Source organism: Dromiciops gliroides, chromosome 3 (assembly GCF_019393635.1).
Source record: "Dromiciops gliroides isolate mDroGli1 chromosome 3, mDroGli1.pri, whole genome shotgun sequence".
In the NCBI taxonomy this organism is placed as follows: Eukaryota; Metazoa; Chordata; class Mammalia; order Microbiotheria; family Microbiotheriidae; genus Dromiciops; species Dromiciops gliroides.
The window spans coordinates 665,811,503-665,829,396 of NC_057863.1; the positions used below are offsets into that span (position 1 = coordinate 665,811,503).

General features: G+C 42.4%; 1 protein-coding gene across 1 annotated transcript in view; it reads right to left on the minus strand.

Annotated features, from left to right (window-relative positions):
• LOC122748444 (zinc finger protein 570-like) overlaps positions 1-17,353 on the minus strand; it is a 23,209-nt gene extending 5,856 nt beyond the window's left edge. The window contains exons 1-8 of the mRNA XM_043994076.1: positions 17,293-17,353; positions 17,102-17,147; positions 16,758-16,995; positions 14,948-15,074; positions 13,019-13,114; positions 8,603-9,114; positions 7,899-8,189; positions 7,526-7,817 (exon numbers count right to left, since the gene is read on the minus strand). Of these exons, the coding sequence (XP_043850011.1) occupies positions 7,526-7,817; positions 7,899-8,189; positions 8,603-9,114; positions 13,019-13,114; positions 14,948-15,074; positions 16,758-16,995; positions 17,102-17,147; positions 17,293-17,353 (1,663 nt within the window). The remainder of the gene's footprint in view (positions 1-7,525; positions 7,818-7,898; positions 8,190-8,602; positions 9,115-13,018; positions 13,115-14,947; positions 15,075-16,757; positions 16,996-17,101; positions 17,148-17,292) is intronic.
• Positions 17,354-17,894: the final 541 nt, after the last annotated feature.

Genomic DNA, 17,894 nt, shown 5'->3' on the forward strand with positions numbered 1-17,894 from the left:
CATTTCTTGAGCTCAGCAGGAATGCAATGGAAAGCTCAGGGAATGAGGTCATCACAGGCTGGAGACCTCCTTATTGTAACATGAGGAGGAAGAGGACAGCTAGCACTTTAAGATTTGCAAAGTTCTTTCCATACATTAATTTATTTAAACCTCACAACACCCCTGCATATACCTAGCATGGGGGATAGTCCCTACAAAGACACAGGGATAGGACATGGAATGTTGTAGAAGAGGGAAAACAAGTAAGCCAATAAGGCTGAAATAACTGTGTATCAGGCATAGGTCATGGGATTGCCTTAAAGACTAAATGGGGAGGGTGCAAGGGGAGGCAGCTAGATGGCACAGTGGATAAAGCACCAGCCCTAGATTCAGGAGAACCTGAGCTCAAATCCAGCCTCAGACACTTGACACTTACTAGCTGTGTGACCCTAGGCAAGTCACTTGACCCTCATTGCCCCACAAAAAACCCAAAATTAAGTGGGTTATGGGAAGATGGCAGCTGTGCTAGGACTTAGAGAAACCCAATCCCATCCCCACCCCACCCCCCAAAAGAAACAACAAAAAAGGATAAGAAGATTGAAATAAAATCTTTTTAAAGAAATGAGAGGACATGTGATATCTCTCAAGCAAGAGGCATGAAGAAATATGGACCATCAGAGACAATGCCACAAAAATAAATGTCCATGGCTGGAAATGTTGTATCTCTAACTCCATTTCCTCTATAAGTCCTGTGGGGTTTTATTGCACTATTTTATATAGCATGGTGATTTAATGGCAGAACTGACTGAGAGATGCTCCAGGGGTAATCCCTGAAGAAGAGAGAAATCCCTAAGTTTAATTAAACCCTCAGGGAGCTAGAAATATCTGAGCCACAAGGACTACAAGCAGACCTGGAAGAAATGAAATGAGATTCAAAATGCAATAGCTAAGGAGAAAAAAATTGCAAAAAATACTAACATCTGAGAATCTGCAGTGGAAATCCTAACACAAAAACTGAATGAGAGATATAAGACAGATAATAAGAGACAATAATAAATAGTAAAACAAAATTATAAAATTTTAAAAAATGTGAGAAATATAAAATTGAAAGTAACTGACCTAGGAAACAGATTAAAGAGACATAAACTAATAATTATTAGGCTATCTGAAAATCATGGGGGAAAAATCCTGGACACCATATTTCAAGAAATTTAAGGGAAAACTGCCCAGGACTCTTAGAACCAGATGAAAAAGTAAAAATAGAAAGAATCCAGCAGCCACCTCCTGAAAGAAACTCTAAAATGAAAACTCCCAGGAATGCCACAGAGAAACCAGGACTTCCAGGCCTGTAAGGGCCAAATTTTAATTGGGGAGTGTTAGTTAGGCAGCTCGCTGTAATATTGGAGTAAAGAAGGAGATTAACAGCCTCTTTAAAAAAAAAACCCACAAATGAAACAGGGTTTATTAACAAGAATGAATTTAAAACACAAGTAAGATTAATAGAACTAGGGACAGCTAGGTGGCACAATGGATAAAAGCATCAGCCCTGGATTCATGAGGACCTGAGTTCAAATCCAGCCTCAGACACTTGACACTAGCTGTGTGACCCTGGGCAAGGGTCCCAATTGCCTCACCAAAAAAAAAAAAAAAAGATTAGTAGAACTAGGGACAAGGGAAAAAGGGTATGGGGGAAGGAAAATAATACTACCTGGAATCACACCAACCGGACTCAGCTTTTCCCAAAGAGCAAAATGGCTATACCCCTTCTCTCTCCCTCTCACATGCCAGAATGGCAAATCTCCCTTCTCCTTCCCAGCAAACCCCTCTCTCATAGGAAACAGGGCAGTCACACACACAGAAACCCAAGCTAATTGGCTTGTAGAATGGCCAGCTTTGAAGCTTCCACACACTGAAGGCCACCTGACTGCCTTCACCCAGCTTCCCATCATTATAATTTGGCCAGGCATTGGTGCGAGGTGGGTGTAGCACTGTGCCAGGTGCAGAGGCACAGTGCCTGAGCCCCAGCTGGGGCACACCAGGGCTTCTAATTTTAGCCCATGACCCCATGGTCATAGAAACCTCAAATCACAATTAATTCTTTTTTTTTCTTTCTTTCTTTCTTTTTTTTTTTGTGAGCCAATTGGGGTTAAGTGACTTGACCAGGGTCACACAGCTAGTGTTAAGTAAGGCCGGATTTTAACTTAGGTCCTCCTGACTCCTGGGCTGGTGCTCTATCCACTGCACCACCTAACTGCCCTCACAATTAATTCTTTACAGGCCAAAGGAAGAAAACAAAAAACAAAAACAAATTATGAGTAGCCCAAAAGTACGTCCCAATACCAAGGAGTCAGAGTAAGATTTGGCAGCTGCCACCTTAAAGGTGAGCTTGGAACTTGACATTCCAAAAGGCAAAAGATAAAGATAAAGGCTTACAAACAAGAATATAGCAAACTTAAGTGTAATCCTACAGGGGTTGGGGTGGGGGTAAATATACTTTAACGGTCCATTCCCAAGCATTCATTATGAAAAGTCAAGAACTGAGTAGACATTTTGAAATGGAAAAGCAGGAGCTAAGTGAAACCTGGAAAAGTACAGACATTTTCATTTTTGAAAGGAACATATAGGGATGTGTTGTTTATATGCTAATAGAGGGATGAGAAATGTTTTCTAATAACCCTAATATCATAATGATAATAGAGAAACATAAAAAATGGCAGAGGGCCCATAGGTGTTTGTTTTTTTCCTATTTGATGGTCTTAGGAGAAAACCAAAAGAAAAGGTAAAGACATGAGACTATAGTGGAGAGTAAAGGAGGAGGAAGGGGAGTGAAATCACTGTTACATAATAGTTAGTTGATCAACATTGATTCAGCACCTACTCTGCCAACTTTCTGGGGTTACAAATATAAATAAAAAGAAAGACAATACCTGCCCTCAAGGAGTTTACAATCTAATGGAGAAGATAACACAAAAAAGGAAACTGAAAAATGAAAGGAATGAGTGGCATGATGTAAAAGAAAGAGGGTACCCAGCATGGGAGCATGATGTAGCCTGAAGTGATCACTGGTGGGAAATAAGGAGATGACTGTCCTCGTCTCCCTACATTGGAGCTCCTGGCTCCACCCTCTAACCAGAGGGTCTAATTAAGAGAGGAAGAGGATCCTGAAGAGATATAAATATTAAAACTGATTGGGGGGCAGCTAGGTGGCGCAGTGCATAGAGCACCGGCCCTAGAGTCAGGAGTACCTGAGTTCAAATCCGGCCTCAGACACTTAACACTTACTAGCTGTGTGACCCTGGGCAAGTCATTTAACCCCAATTGCCTCACTTAAGAAAAAAAAATCTGATTGGGGCAGCTAGATGGCACAGTGGATAGAACACTGGTCCTGGATTCAGGGGGATCTGAGTTCAAATGTAGCCTCAGATACTTGACACTTCTTACTGTCTGTGTGAGCCTGGGCAGGTCACTTAACCCCAATTGCCTCAAAAAAAAAAAAACAACCTGATTCAATTTTGCAGAATGATGAAACTTCTCAATGATGACATTCCTGGGCCATGACAGTATGATGAAGTCTCAAGAAATCCAAAAGCAGTTCATCTGATAGGAAAGGAAGAGATAAATAAATATCCTTGGCCTCGTCCTTAAGTGAGGTGCATAATGTAATGGAATACTATTGTGCTATAAAAAAATGATGAGCAAACCAAATTCAGAAAAACCTGGAAAGACAAGTAGACTGATGCTGAGTGAAGTGAGCAGAACCAGGAGAATGTTGTACATAGTAACAGCAACGTTTTGTGATAAGTTGTGATAGACTTTGCTTTTCTCAGCAATTCAATGATCCAAGACATTTCCAAAGGACTCACAATGGGAAATGCTTTGCACAATCCAGAAAAAAGAACTATGGAATCTGAATGCAGATTGAACCATGCTATTTTTACTTTTTCTTTTATTTTTTTCTTTCTCGAGGTTTTCCCTTTTGTTCTGATTATTTTACATGACTAATGTGGAAATATTTAATGATTGTACATATTGTGATGTTTAAAATTTAAATTGCATGGTCGCCTTAAATGAGAAGCTTTAGCACCAGTATTTGGGCATTAAGCATTTATTAAAGCATACCAGTTATTCATGTGGAATTCAGAAAGTTAAGAAAAGGCCTATCTAGCCTAGAGTTCCAGCCTATTTGGGTTCTTCCTCAAGTCCTCCACCACGAGCCTGCTTTAACCACAAACTCTCCCTCAAACTGAGTGTGGAAGCTTTTTATAGGTCTGGAGTAGAGGTGATCCTTACACACTGCTTGAAGTTGATTGGTTCACTGGACTTGAAGGTGGTCTCAAGTTAAGTTCAAAGTCTTTAGCTTCTGAGAACAATACCTTCTTAAGGGCTAGCCAGTTGTGCTTACAATCTAATTAACTTAAAGTAGGCTAATCAGCAGTCAATCACTCTCACTTAATTCAATCAGTTTAGATTAATCTCCAGGTGAGCCTTTGAGTATCTGCTAAATCCCATTATTTTTTCACAATATATAACCTATATCAGATTGCTTGCCTTCTTGGAGAGGAAAGGGAGGGAGGGAGAAAAACTTGAAAATTATCTTTACATGTAACTGGAAAAAAATTAAAAACTACTAAGGGGAAAAAACACAAAAACAAATTCCTGGAAGTTTTCATTTTGGGGTTTCTTTCAAGAGGTGACCAATGGGTTCTTTAAATTTCTACTTTGCCCTCTAGTAATAAGATATTTGGGCAGTTTTCCTTTACATTTTCTTGATATGTGATGTCGGGGTTTTTTGGTTTTTTTAAATCATGGCTTTTATGCAGTGAAATAGTTCTTGATCTCTCCTTGGCCAGTTGGTTTTCTTATGAGATATTACATATTTTCTTCTTGTTAAAATATTTTACTTTGTGGGGCAGCTAGGTGGCGCAGTGGATTAAGCACCGGCCCTGGATTCAGGAGTACCTGAGTTCAAAACCGGCCTCAGACACTTGACACTTACTAGCTGTGTGACCCTGGGCAAGTCACTTAACCCCCATTGCCCCGCAAAAAACAAACACAAGAAAACAAACAAAAAAAAAATTTTACTTTGTTTTATGGTTTCTTGATTTTTCATGGATTAATTACCTTCTAATTGACCAATTCTAATTTTGAAGGTGTTATTTTATTTAGTGAAGTTTTGATTCTCTTTTACTGTTTGACCAATTCTGATTTTTAAGGATTTTTTCAGGATTTTTTTGTGCTTCTTTTACTAAAATGTTTATTTTTTTTGCCATAATTTTCTGATTGTTTTTTCCATTTTTTCCAAATTTTCATTTAAATTTCTTATTTGATTTTTTAAATCTTTTTTTTTTGGCTTTTTATTATATCTTGAGCTCTTCCAGGAATTCTTTCTGGCTTCTGTCAAATCTGCATTTTTCTTTTAGAAATTTTAGAGATATGTGCATTGAGGCAGAGGTTGTTCTTTGCCCAGAGTTATACAGAAAGAAAGCATTTGAGGCAGGATTTTAAACCAAGTCTTCCTGATTCTAAACCCTATCATTTCAACATAAAACCTTCCCCTACACTGTTTTGAATATCAATTTTAATTATTAAAGTGACTAAACTATCCATGCCATCTAGACAGTAATTTGACTGACTTATGATACACAGAATAAGAATATCTAGCATCTAAATAGTGACTTAATGCTTGCAAAGCAGTTTACAGAGATTATCAATTGCATCCTCACATCAAATCTAAGAGGTATATGGAAAACTGAGGCAGTACTGGTTAAGTGATTTATCCAGGGTCACACAGGTAGGAAGTGTCAGAGACTGAATTTGAACTTAGGTCTTTTGGCCCCTAAAGCAGTCCTTTCTCCACTATGCTATATACTAGGCTGAAGAAATCATTTCAGAAATAAATGTCCAACAGTTACAAAAATATTTATACCAGAATGTTTGTGTCAACAAAAAACAGGAAACACATAACTATCAATTTACTGGGGAATGGCTGATAAAATTATGGGATATGAATGCTATGGAATATTATTTTTCTAAGTTATTTCTTTTATTTTTTTAGCAAGGGAAATACATTATATATATATATATTTAATAACATTTTTTTATAGTTTTGAGTTCCAATTTTTATCCCTCTTTCCCTCTCCCCCCTCTCTCTTAGGCAGCAAACAATCAGATATGGGTTATACATGTATGATTCAAGGGAAATACATATTTTTAAAATAATAAACATTTTTGTTTAAAGTTTTGAGTTTCAAATTTTATCCCTCATTCCCCCCCTCCACTCTCTGAAATGGTAAGCAATCAGATAGAGGTTGTACATGTAAAATTATATAAAACATTACCATATTAGTAATAAAAACTATTATGGGGAAAAAACAACAAAAAATCCTGGAAATGTTCATTTCCAGAGGTGCCCAGTGGGTTCTTTAAATGTCTACTTTGCCGCCTAGTAATAAGGTATTTGGGCAGTTTTCCTTTACATTTTCTTGATATGTGATATCTAGTTTGTTTGTTTTTTATCATGGCTTTTATGCAGTGCAATAGTTCTTGATCTCTCCTTGGCCAGTTGCTTTTCCTATGAGATATTACATATTTTCTTCTTGTTAAACAATTTTTACTTTGTTTTATGGTTTCTTGATTTTTCATGATTTATTACCTTCTACTTGACCAATTCTAATTTTGAAGGTGTTATTTTATTTAGTGAAGTTTTGATTCTCTTTTACTGTTTGACCAATTCTGATTTTTAAGATTTTTTTCAGTATTTTTTGTGCTTCTTTTACTAAAATATTTATTTTTTTGCCATAATTTCCTGATTGTTTTGTCCCATTTTTTCCTCCAATGTACAGTCAAGTATGAGGTTCCTGTCAAGGCTTTCCCACAATCAGTGCTTTTATGAGCCTTCTTTCCCATGGGAATATTCTGACATCTAAGGACCGCCATCTTCCATCAGGAGGCATGTCCCTATTGAAGACATTCATAAGGTTTCTCTCCACTATGAGTCTTGTGATGTAAAGCAAGAGATGATCTCAGGTTAAAAGGTCTTCCCACATTGAGTCCACAATGAGTTTGTTCCCAGAATGAATTTTCTGATGTCTAACAAGCTCTATACACTATTTGAATGCTTTTCCTCACTCATTACAGTAATAAGATTTCTATCTATTATGAATTCTATGATGGGAAATAAGGCATGACTGTTGCTGAAAGGTTTTACCACAATGATTACATTCATAGGGTTTCTCTCCAGTGTGGATTCTCTGATGTAGATAAAGACTTGATTTGCTTTTGAAAGCCTTTCCACATTGATTACATTCATAGGGTTTTTCTCCAGTGTGGATTCTCTGATGTAAAGAAAGACTTGATTTGCATGGGAAAACCTTTCCACATTGATTACATTCATAAGGTTTCTCTCCAGTGTGGATGAGGTGATGACTAAAAAGAGTGAAGCTATGTCTGAAAGTCATTCCACAGTGATTACATTCATAAGGTTTCTCTCCAGTGTGGATTCTCTGATGTTCAGCAAGACTGTATTTGCATCTGAAAGTCTTTCCACATTGATGACAATCATAAGGTTTCCCTCCAGTGTGGATTCTCTTATGTGAAGTAAGTTTGGATGTGTTTGTGAAAGTTTTTCCACACTGATTGCATTCATAAAGTTTCTCTTTACTGTGGATTTTCTGATGTAAAGTAAGATTGTAGCTCTTAGTGAAAGCCTTTCCACACTGATTACATGCATAAGGCTTCTCCCCAGTGTGGATTCTCTGATGTGTAGAAAGACTGGAGCTGTCTCTGAAATTCTTTCCGTAATGATTACATTCATAAGGTTTCTCTCCAGTGTGGACTCTCTGATGGAGAACAAGTTTAGAGTTGAATCTGAAAGCCTTTCCACATTGATTACATTTAAAAGGTTTTTCTCCAGTGTGGACACTTTGATGATTAGCAAGATTGGAACTCTGTCTGAAATTCTTTCCACACTGATTACATTCAAAAGGTTTCTCTCCAGTGTGGACTCTCTGATGTACAGCAAGACTGTATTTGAATCTGAAAGTCTTTCCACAATGATTACAAGCATAAGGTTTCTCACCAGTGTGAATCCTCTCATGCTTAGCAAGACTGTATTTGAGACTAAAAGTCTTTCCACACTGATTACATCTGTAGAATTTCTCTCCAGTGTGGATTCTCTCATGCCTAGCAAGACTAGAACTCTCTATGAAAGCCTTTCCACAATGACTACATTCATAAGGCTTCTCCCCAGTATGGATTCTCTGATGATTAGGAAGACTGGAGCTATATCTGAAAGTCTTTCCACACTGATTACATTTATAAGGTTTTTCTCCACTGTGGATCCTCTGATGTAGAGAAAGACCAGAGTGCTTCATGAAAGTCTTTTCACAATGATTACATTTATAAGGTTTCTCTCCAGTGTGGCTTCTCTGATATACAGTGTGAGTGGAGTTTTCACCGAAAGCTTTACCACATTGAGGTTTCTCTCTAACATGAATTCTTTGATGGGAAAGAAGGGATGACTGTCTCCTAAAGGCCTTTCCACATTGCCTACATTTATGTAGCATTTCACTAGTATGAAATTTTTGATGGCTAATAAGGGATGATTGTTGAATAAAGGCTTTACCACATTCACTACATCCATAACGTTTCCATTTTGAATTTTCTGGTGCCCAATGAGCTTTGAATTATGGCTGAAGGGCTTCTCACCTTTATTACATTTATAAAGTATCTCTCTGGCATGACTTTTCTGATGTTTCGTTAGGTCTGAATTCAAGCTGAAGGCCATCTCACATTCATTACATTGATACGTTTGCACTTCAAGAGGCTTCTCATGAGACTCAACAAGTTCACCCTGTTCAGTAAAGCATTCTCTGGATTTCTTGTCCTGAGCAAAGCCATTCCCTGAAGTCATTTTCTTATACTGAGTTAGGATTGAATATTGTCTGAAACTCTTTCTGTCTTTATCAAATTCATGGTGACTCTTTTGTTTTATCTCGATCTTGCTATTAGAGTCCCTGATTTCTCTCAAATTGAGGGCACAGACACCATCGCTCATAAATCTTTGTTGTAGTGATACTTCCACAGAAATGCTCAGCCCTGAAGGAGTCATCCTTATTTCCAGCCTGGGCTCTCCATCTGAAGAAAACAAAAGGAGAAACACATTTACGTAAAAATATTCTCTCCAAGGACAGAAATGAAACTAATTTATAATCTCTTTCCTAGGAAAAGAGAAGAGTCTTCAAACTTAAATGGGCAAAAAAGCAACATAGCCCAGCATTCTCACTACATTCTAACTCAGCCCATGAGCTCAAAATGATATAGAGTCACCTGATAAATATCCCTACAATTGAGAGTAAATCTCAGACCTTGTGCCTGGGCAGGCTCTGTTCACAGTACTAGATATTCTTTCTCCATTGCACTTTCTTTTCTTTTCTTTTTTTTTAGTATCTTATTTGATTTTCCAATTACATGTTAAGAAGCTGTGGAAAAATTGGAACACTAATGAATTGTTGGTGGAGCTGTGAACTGATCCAACCATTCTGGAGAGCAATTTGGAACTATGCCCAAAGGGCTATGGGACTGTGCATACTCTTTGACCCAGTAATACCACTACCAGGTCTGTATCCCAAAGAGATCATACAAAAGGGAAAAGGACCCAAATGTACAAAAATATTTATAGCAGCTCTCTTTGTGGTGGCAAAGAATTGGAAATTGAGGGAATGCCCATCAATTGGGGAATGGCTGAACAAGTTGTGGTATATGAATGTAAAGGAATATGATTGTGCTATAAGAAATGATGAGCAGGCAGATTTCAGAAAGACTTGAAAAGATTTAAGTGGACTAATGCTGAGTGAAGTGAGCAGAACCAGGAGAACATTGTACATAGTAATAGCAACATTGTGTGATGATCAACTGTGATAGACACACACGTTATATTGCTCTTCTCAGCAATACAATGACCCAAGACAATTCCAAAGGACTCATAATGGAAAACGCTCTCCACATCCAGAAAAAAGAACTGTACAATCTGAATGCAGATTGAACCATACTACTTCTACTTTTGTTGTTGTTTTTTCAGGTTTTTCCCTTTTGTTCTGATTCTTGTGTCATAACATGACTAATGCAAAAATATGTTTAATTTTAAAAAAGAAAGAAATATGTTTAATGTGATTGTACATATGTAACCTATATCAGGTTGATTTCTGTCTTGGAGAATGGGGAAGGAAGGAAAATTTAGAACTCAAAATCTTATACAAACAAATGTTGAAAGATACTATCTTTACATCTAACTGGAAAAAAAGAAAATGCAAAAAAAAAGAAAAAAAATGTGTATTTCTCTAATCAATACTGATTTTGCCTTTCTTTGTATCCACAGCAAAGTGCTTAAAAGATCATAGGCCCATAACAAAGGTTTCTTGCCTGTATGGGCCCAGGGCTAATAGCAGAGCATCAGCTCTACCTCAGTCCCTGGAATCTAGTCTTTCTCCACTGCTCAAATGCATGTTCTAGCATCAGTCCTGTGTTCTGTCTCCTTCTTTCACCTTATGACCTACAAGGAGTTATCTTTGCTGATTCTAATATCCATGGGACCTGACCAGAGCAAATACTGGTGCTCTCAAAGGCTAAGGGACACCTGGACATCCGTACCTCCCACCTCCCTAAACTGAGGGTGGCAGTGAATCTGGCCAATGATTCTCAATTCCAAGAGACAAAGTCTGGACCATAACAATCGGTAAAGAAACTTGGGCCGATGACTTATGCAAGTCAGCCTTTGATTATTACTTCAAGATAAGACATTGGCCTTCACTCCTACTCACTTGCTGCTTAATGGAGAGAGAAAATCATGAAATGAGGATGCCTGGGTCTACTACAAATTTAGCTAACATAACCTAGGCTGGGCCCCAGTGTAGCAAGGCATCTTTCTGACTCCCTATGGCCCACTAACCACAGAAGCTTTGCCAGATCTTTTCACTTCTGCCCAACCCTCCTATATGGCTTGCTTTGACCCACCCTCTCAGCTGAGAACTTGGCCTTATATTTTACTGAAACAATTGTATAATCATCAAGAGCTCTCTTACCTCCTCCTCATCCCACATAAATCAGAAACCTTCTTTTCTCCTTTATCCCTTTCTCACATAAAGAGGGGACACACCTGTTTGAGAAGGCAAAGATGCCCCAGTGATCTGCTTCCATCCCATCTGGTAGTCCAACCAATTTCCTGCTCTACCATCTCCATTTTCTCACTAATTTTCAATTTCTCCCCTTTCTACTGGCTCTTTCCCTATTGCCACAAATTAAACCATTTCTCCTCAGTCCTTAAGCAATCCTCATTAGATCCAACCATCCCCAGTAGATATCATCCCATGTCTCTTTCTTTTCATGGCTAAACACCTAGAGATGGCCATCTACACTTGAGGTTTCCAACTATTTTACCACTTACTTCCTACCAAATTCTGTAGTCTGGTTCCCAGCTTCACTGTTTAACTGAACTCCTCTCTTCCAACTTACCAGTGACCTCCTAATTGCTAAACCAAAAGCCTTTTCTCAGTCCTCATCCTCCTTGACCTCTCTGCAGGTTTGACATTGTCAATCACCCCCTTTTCCTTGATACTCTCTTCCCTATAGGTTTTGGTGACACTTCCCTCTTTGGGTTCTACTCCTACCATGTCAACAACTAACTTCTTTATCTTTCCCCCAACCCTTCCATCTATCTACTTTCCTAATACTATCCAGGTCACCCTCCCAATTGTCCAGGCTCATAAAAGAGATTTCATCAACTCCTTACCATCTCTCACACTCATACCATCCTCCCAACCCTCCATATTCAACCTTCTGGAAAATCCTGTTGAATCCACCTTTGTAACATCTCTTGCAACACCATCAATTTGTAGGTTCAGACCCCAATTACCTCACACTTGAGGTACTGCAAAACCCTGCTGTTTGGTCTCATTGCTTCAAGTCTCTCCCTAGATCTGTCAATCCTCTACCCCCATCTTTTTTTTAAGGCAATGGGGGTTAAGCGACTTGCCCAGGGTCACACAGCCAGTAAGTGTCAAGTGTCTGAGCCCAGATTTGAACTCAGGTACTCCTGACTCCAGGGCTGGTGCTCTATCTACTGCGCCACCTAGTTGCCCCGTCTCTACCCCCATCTCAAAGCAGTCTTCCTAAAGCTCCCATCTGACCGCATTGCTGCATCCTCAATAAACTTCAGAGGCTCCAGCACCAGGATGAAATCTAAAATCCTCTGCCGGGCTCTTAGAGCCCTTCATCATCTGCCCCTCTCCTCCATTTCCAGGCTTCTTCCATCTTATTCCCCTCCACATATGCTATAATCTAGTAGCAAAGGCCTCCTTTCTATTGCTTGAACAGGACAAACCATCTCCAGTTCCATGGGTTTTCCCTGGCTGTCCCAATGGCTAGAATGCTCCCCCTGGCTTCTCTGAAGCCTTCTCCCCCAGCTGAAGCCTACCCTCCACAAGATGCCTTTTCCAATCCTCCTTGATCTAAGTGCCTTCCTTCCCTTGATGAGCTCCAATTAAAGCTGTACATCGTGAGTTTTACTTACCTCTCTCCATGTTGTCTTCCCCACTAGTCTGAGAGCTCCTTGAGAGCAGGGGACAGCCCTTGCCATTCTTTGAATCCCCAACATTTAGTAGGAAGCTTGGCATATAGTAGGCACTTAAGAAATGCTGGCTGACTTGAAGAAGGCCTAGGAAAGAGCCTGTATCAGACAGTCTGAGTAAGCCCTTCCTGCATACCTTCAGAAGAGCTCTGGGACCCAAAGTTCCGGACAATGCATGTGATAGGATCCTAGATTTGTCACTGGAGTAGAAGTAAAAGGCCATACTGTCCAACCCCTTCATTTCAGATGGGGAAACTGAGGTTCAGTGACTGGCCTAGGATTCCACTGATAAAAGAGAATCTGAAAAAGAATTGCAAGTCAGGTGTTCCTGAACCCAAGTCTAGCATGCCCTCCCCTGTGACATTTAGCTCCGTCTTGTGGTAACAGCCCTCATACACCTGCTTTCACCTCACTCACCTGGGCAGGAGGTTCTGGGGCCTTCTTGCTGAAGCATCCATGGTGCTTCCCCTTGCTCAAACTGGGAGACCAAAGCTTCTCTGGGAACTGGGAGTCCTGGGCATGGGGAATAAGGAAGGGAAGAGGGTGGAGGAACACTCATAATTCAGTTCTCTTTAGGGAAAGGGGGCCTGCAGGAAGGGTCACAGGATGGTTCCCAGCACTCCTCAAGAACCTTTCCCATGGGGCAGCTAGGTGGCACAGTGGATAGAGCACCGGCCTTGGATTCAGGAGGACCTGAGTTCAAATCCAGCCTCAGACACTTAACACTTACTAGCCGTGTAACCCTAGGCAAGTCACTTAACCCCAATTGCCTCACCAAAAAAAAAAAAAAAAAAAAGAACCTTTCCCATGATATTTACTGTTGGGAGCTTTGGTGGGGGCTAGGAAGGAGGTCATTTGGAAGCCAAACTGCAATCAAAAAATTCTGTTTTGTCTACTTCCTTCATAGAGGGGTGGGCTGATTCCATGCATTCCATTATCTAGAAATTAAAAGGGGCAGCTAGGTGCCGCAGTGGATAGAGCACCGGTCCTGGATTCAGGAGTACCTGAGTTCAAATCTAGCCTCAGACACTTGACACTTACTAGCTGTGTGACCCTGGGCAAGTCACTTAACCCTCATTGCCCCGCAAAAAAAAAAAAAGAAAGAAAAAAAGACATTAAAAGGCAATTGGCATTGCAGTGGAGAGAGCCTTGGGCTTTGATTCAGCAAGCTCTGAGTTCAAATCTGGTTTCAGACACTTATGAGCCAAGTTCCCCAGGCAAGTCACATAAGCTCTGTTTGCCTCAGTTTCCCCAAGTGTAAAAATGGGGATAACAATATCATCTAACTCACAGGCTTGTTGTGAGGATCTAATGAGATAAAACTTTTTGCACAGTGCCAGGCACATAACAGGTATATATAAATGCTTATCCCCCCTTTCCTTCTTTTCCATCATTTGAGCTGGAATTCTGGGGAGGGAGGAAGGAAGAACAAGGATATTTGCTATACCGGGCTGCTGAGAGGAAGAGCAGGAATTGTGTGGTACAGATCCGTGCTTCCTAACAAGAATCTTCCAAAGACATGTTTTCTAACAGTCTTATTACTACGGTATTTTACAAGTTCGTTGATTGCTGGTTACATATGAATGGCCATTCCGTACCCGTTTGGGCAGTAAACATCGATTATCAATTAATGCTCCATATCAGGGAAGGATTGAGCCTGTGTCTTCCTCCCTTCTCATGGTCACAGGCCTTCAGACTACATTGTCCTAGGAGGGAAAGTACACTAAGAGAGAGCATTCAGAGCCCAGAGAGCACACACCTGGCATGGTCATTGTACACTGATCAAAGCTGATTGGTCAGCATCACTCACTTCCATTGGTTGACATGACTTGAGGGTGGTCTGGAGTGGGGGTGGGGAGAGAAGAAAGGACTAGAACTGATCAATGGGTCCCCCCAAGAAATCCATTATTAATAATTATTTTCTCACAGAGGAAAGAACAACTTCGGGCCGTTGGCGGTTCCTTTCAGTGCCCATCTTTGTGGAAAAGCAGCCTAAGCAATTTTCAGAAATTTGGAGGAAAAAATTCACGTTGAAGTAGAGATTAAACTGGATAAAATTTCAGATTAATTCCAAGTCTGAGATTCTTGAACACTTATTTTGATCTTTGATCTGAGGCCCCCAAGAACTTTCTGGAGCAACAAAGGGCATCCCCAGCTTCCTGCCCCACGGTGCAAAGACCTTTTATAGGATAATTAGGCGGCAGGAAGACCCTGTCCATTGGAAATGAAAGATCCACATTTTGGCCTTTCTAATAATTGAAATGCTAGAAACCATTCACACTAGGAAAAGAATGAAGGCAGTCCTTTTGCTGGTAGAATCCTAGCTCCAGGAGAAGTGGTCCTTACCCAGAGAGAACAGGTTCTGGGCATTCCCCAGCATGACCTCCTTGTACAGCTCCTTCTGAGGGGGGTCCAAGAGGCGCCACTCCTCCTGGGTGAAATCCACAGCCACATCCTTGAAGGTCACCAACTCCTAAGTCATCAAAAGTCACATGATTTAGAGCCAAAAAAGACTTCAGAATTCATCTAGTCCATCCCTCATCTCACACACAGTTACTGTGGGACTTCTTATTGAATTCTCCAGCATACCCCACCCCTCTCCATGCCAGCTTCCTTTTGTATGTTGCCTTCACCATTAGACTATAAACTCTTTGAGAACAGGGACTGTCTTTTACTTTTTATCTTTCATATCTCAGCCCTTAGCATCGATTCTGGCACATAGTAGGTGCTTAATAAATATTGATGGACTACTGACTACCCAGTCACCCCCATTTCAGCTCCTTGCTCCTCACTTTCCTTTCACAACTAAAGCCATTCAACCTGAGCTACCTCTGCTCCCAACCCCCTTTCAGGCATAGTTCTCCTAAATTCACCATGTCCCAAAGAGAATTATTATTACCTTCCCTCTTCCTGTCTAAGACAACACCATGCTCCCAGCTCCCTATGCATCATTTGCACCTCCCACCCTTCTCACCCCTCCCATCCAATCTGATGCCAAGGCTTGGGAATTTTATCTTAGCACATCTGTCAAATACACCCCCATCACTCCTCTGATCCTGCAGCCCCTGGGTTCTGGCTCATCATCTCACCCTTGGACTATTAGAGCTGCTGCTGGGTCAGCCAGCCCCAAGACTCCCTCGCTCCAATGTATCCTCCATTGGGTCCAGTATCAATGGTTCTAAATCGCAGGTCTGATCACGTGACTCCTCCACTCCGTGAACTCCAGTGGCTTCCTCCCACCTCCAGGATCCAATGCCAATTCTCTTGCATTCAAAGCCCATCATGAGCTGGACATCACCTGGTATTCCCCTCTTCTTACACCTGCCCCTCCCCCCGTGACCCAGTGACACTGGCCTCCTTCCTACTCCATGGCTTAGATCAGAGCATTTCCTCAGGCTGTCCTGCATCATTCCAGTCCTCTCTCTCCTCAGGTCTGTCTGCTGGCTTCCAGCAAGTCCCAACTAAAATCCCACCTTCTACAGGCCTTTGGTAACTCCTCTTAACTCCATGCCCTTCCCCTGTTAATCATGCTCTCTTTACTGCCCACAGCTTGCTGAGGACACTGACAGTCAATCCAGATCAGCTCATTTTCTCAACTCAGACATTCTCTGCCTTTCAGACTGATGCCTCTGACTGGGACAGAAAGTGTCCTCCAGATGCTCCCTGCCCCCCATGAGTAAAGAAAATTCACAGGACTTAGAGAAGGTCCCCAAACAATTCCCGGGCCCCCTCTTCATGCCCACTTTTGTAGGGAAAGAAGGACCCAGAGGTAAGAGAATTCCAGCCTCATAGACCATCCTCTAGGTCTATGGAAAAGGCCAAGTTGGCTGGTGTTGGGCAAGTCTCTGCACAGACTGCACTCAGCTGGGCTGGGGGGCTGTGGCTCCCAGGGGCCATTGCCTCTGGCTCCAGGCTCTCTGCTTGGGCCAGGCCTTGATCTTCCTCAGACTGAGGGAGCAGGATCCCAGGGGGGAGAGGTCTTTCCTTTCTCTTCCTGGGCGGGAGGCTGGCCTAGAGGGATTTACAGAGGCTGGGGCCCCAAGGGAGTTACAAAGGCCCTGGTCCTGCCCTCAGGGGAGAGACCCCAACCCCAAGAGGGAGAGAAGCAGCAGAGAGTCAGGCTTGGAAAGGAAGACGACTCCCTGCCCTCTCCTACTCCTCTTCTGCCCCCTCCCAGGGACACAGGTAAGAAAGGGTCTGGCAGGTGACGCTGTAACGAAACTGGAGCAGTGAAGGGTTGGAGCGGGTGGGGGAGGGCGGCTGATGTCTGTGTCCTGGGCTCTAACCAGGAGTCAGGGAGGGCTCCTGGGACAGTTTGGAGCTTGGCTTGGAGGCTGCTTATCTGGGTCTCTGGAGAGACGCTGGAGCCAAACACCAGGGATCTGATAAGGAGCCTGCACAAGAGCCACAGGTCCAGTTAAGGGAGGCCAGGCAGGAGCTTGGGGGCCTGGGTCCTAGGTATGTCCTTGGACTAAGGAGGGAGGATGCCAGGATCCTTACGGGGAATCAGGGCTGTTGGCAGGACAACCAAGTCTCTGAACAGAAGCTGGGGGCAGGGAGATAGGAGCCCTGGGTCCTGACTGGCAACTGAAGGAGGTACTCCTGGGTCCCTATGGGGGAGGTCTGTGTGATCCAAAGGGAAACATGGGGATGGCACCCCAGGGTGTTTGTGATGCAGGGACAATGGGAACCTGGCCGGGGAGTCAGCCTTGGGCAGGAGGAGGACCCCTGGTGGCCCGGAGAACACGGCATGCGGTCATACGGGGAGGAAGAGACCCAAAGGACAGTTCGGCCTCTTGGCTTCCTGGTTCAGACCTACCTGGGACCTGCCTGCACAGAGCTGGCTTCCAGGAGGCAGATCCATCCCAGCTCTAAAGGAAGGCAGAGTAACCACAGCTGGATCTTAGCTCAGAGGGCTCCTGTTTCCAGCCCTGAGAGTTCTGCCCTCCCTGGGCCCGCTGAGACCCCAGGATCTCCCCTTTCCTCCAATGGTTCCTAGAGCCCAGGTCTTCAGATTCTCCCAGCCTCTCCTCCCCCAGCCCTGCCCCCATCACATGCAATGCCTTGGCCACTGGAATCACCCTCTGCTACCTCTAGACCCCTCCCAGGCCTCCAAACTCCACCCCAGGGTCAAATTCCACCTGAGTCACCACCCAGCAGGCTGGTCATCTGGGAGAGTCCTCCTCTCACCCTCCCCCAGCTTTCCCCCTGCCTCTCTCTCTCTCTCTCTCTCTCTCTCTCTCTCTCTCTCTCTCTCTCTCTCTTTCTTTTCCAGAGCAACGAAGGTTGAGTG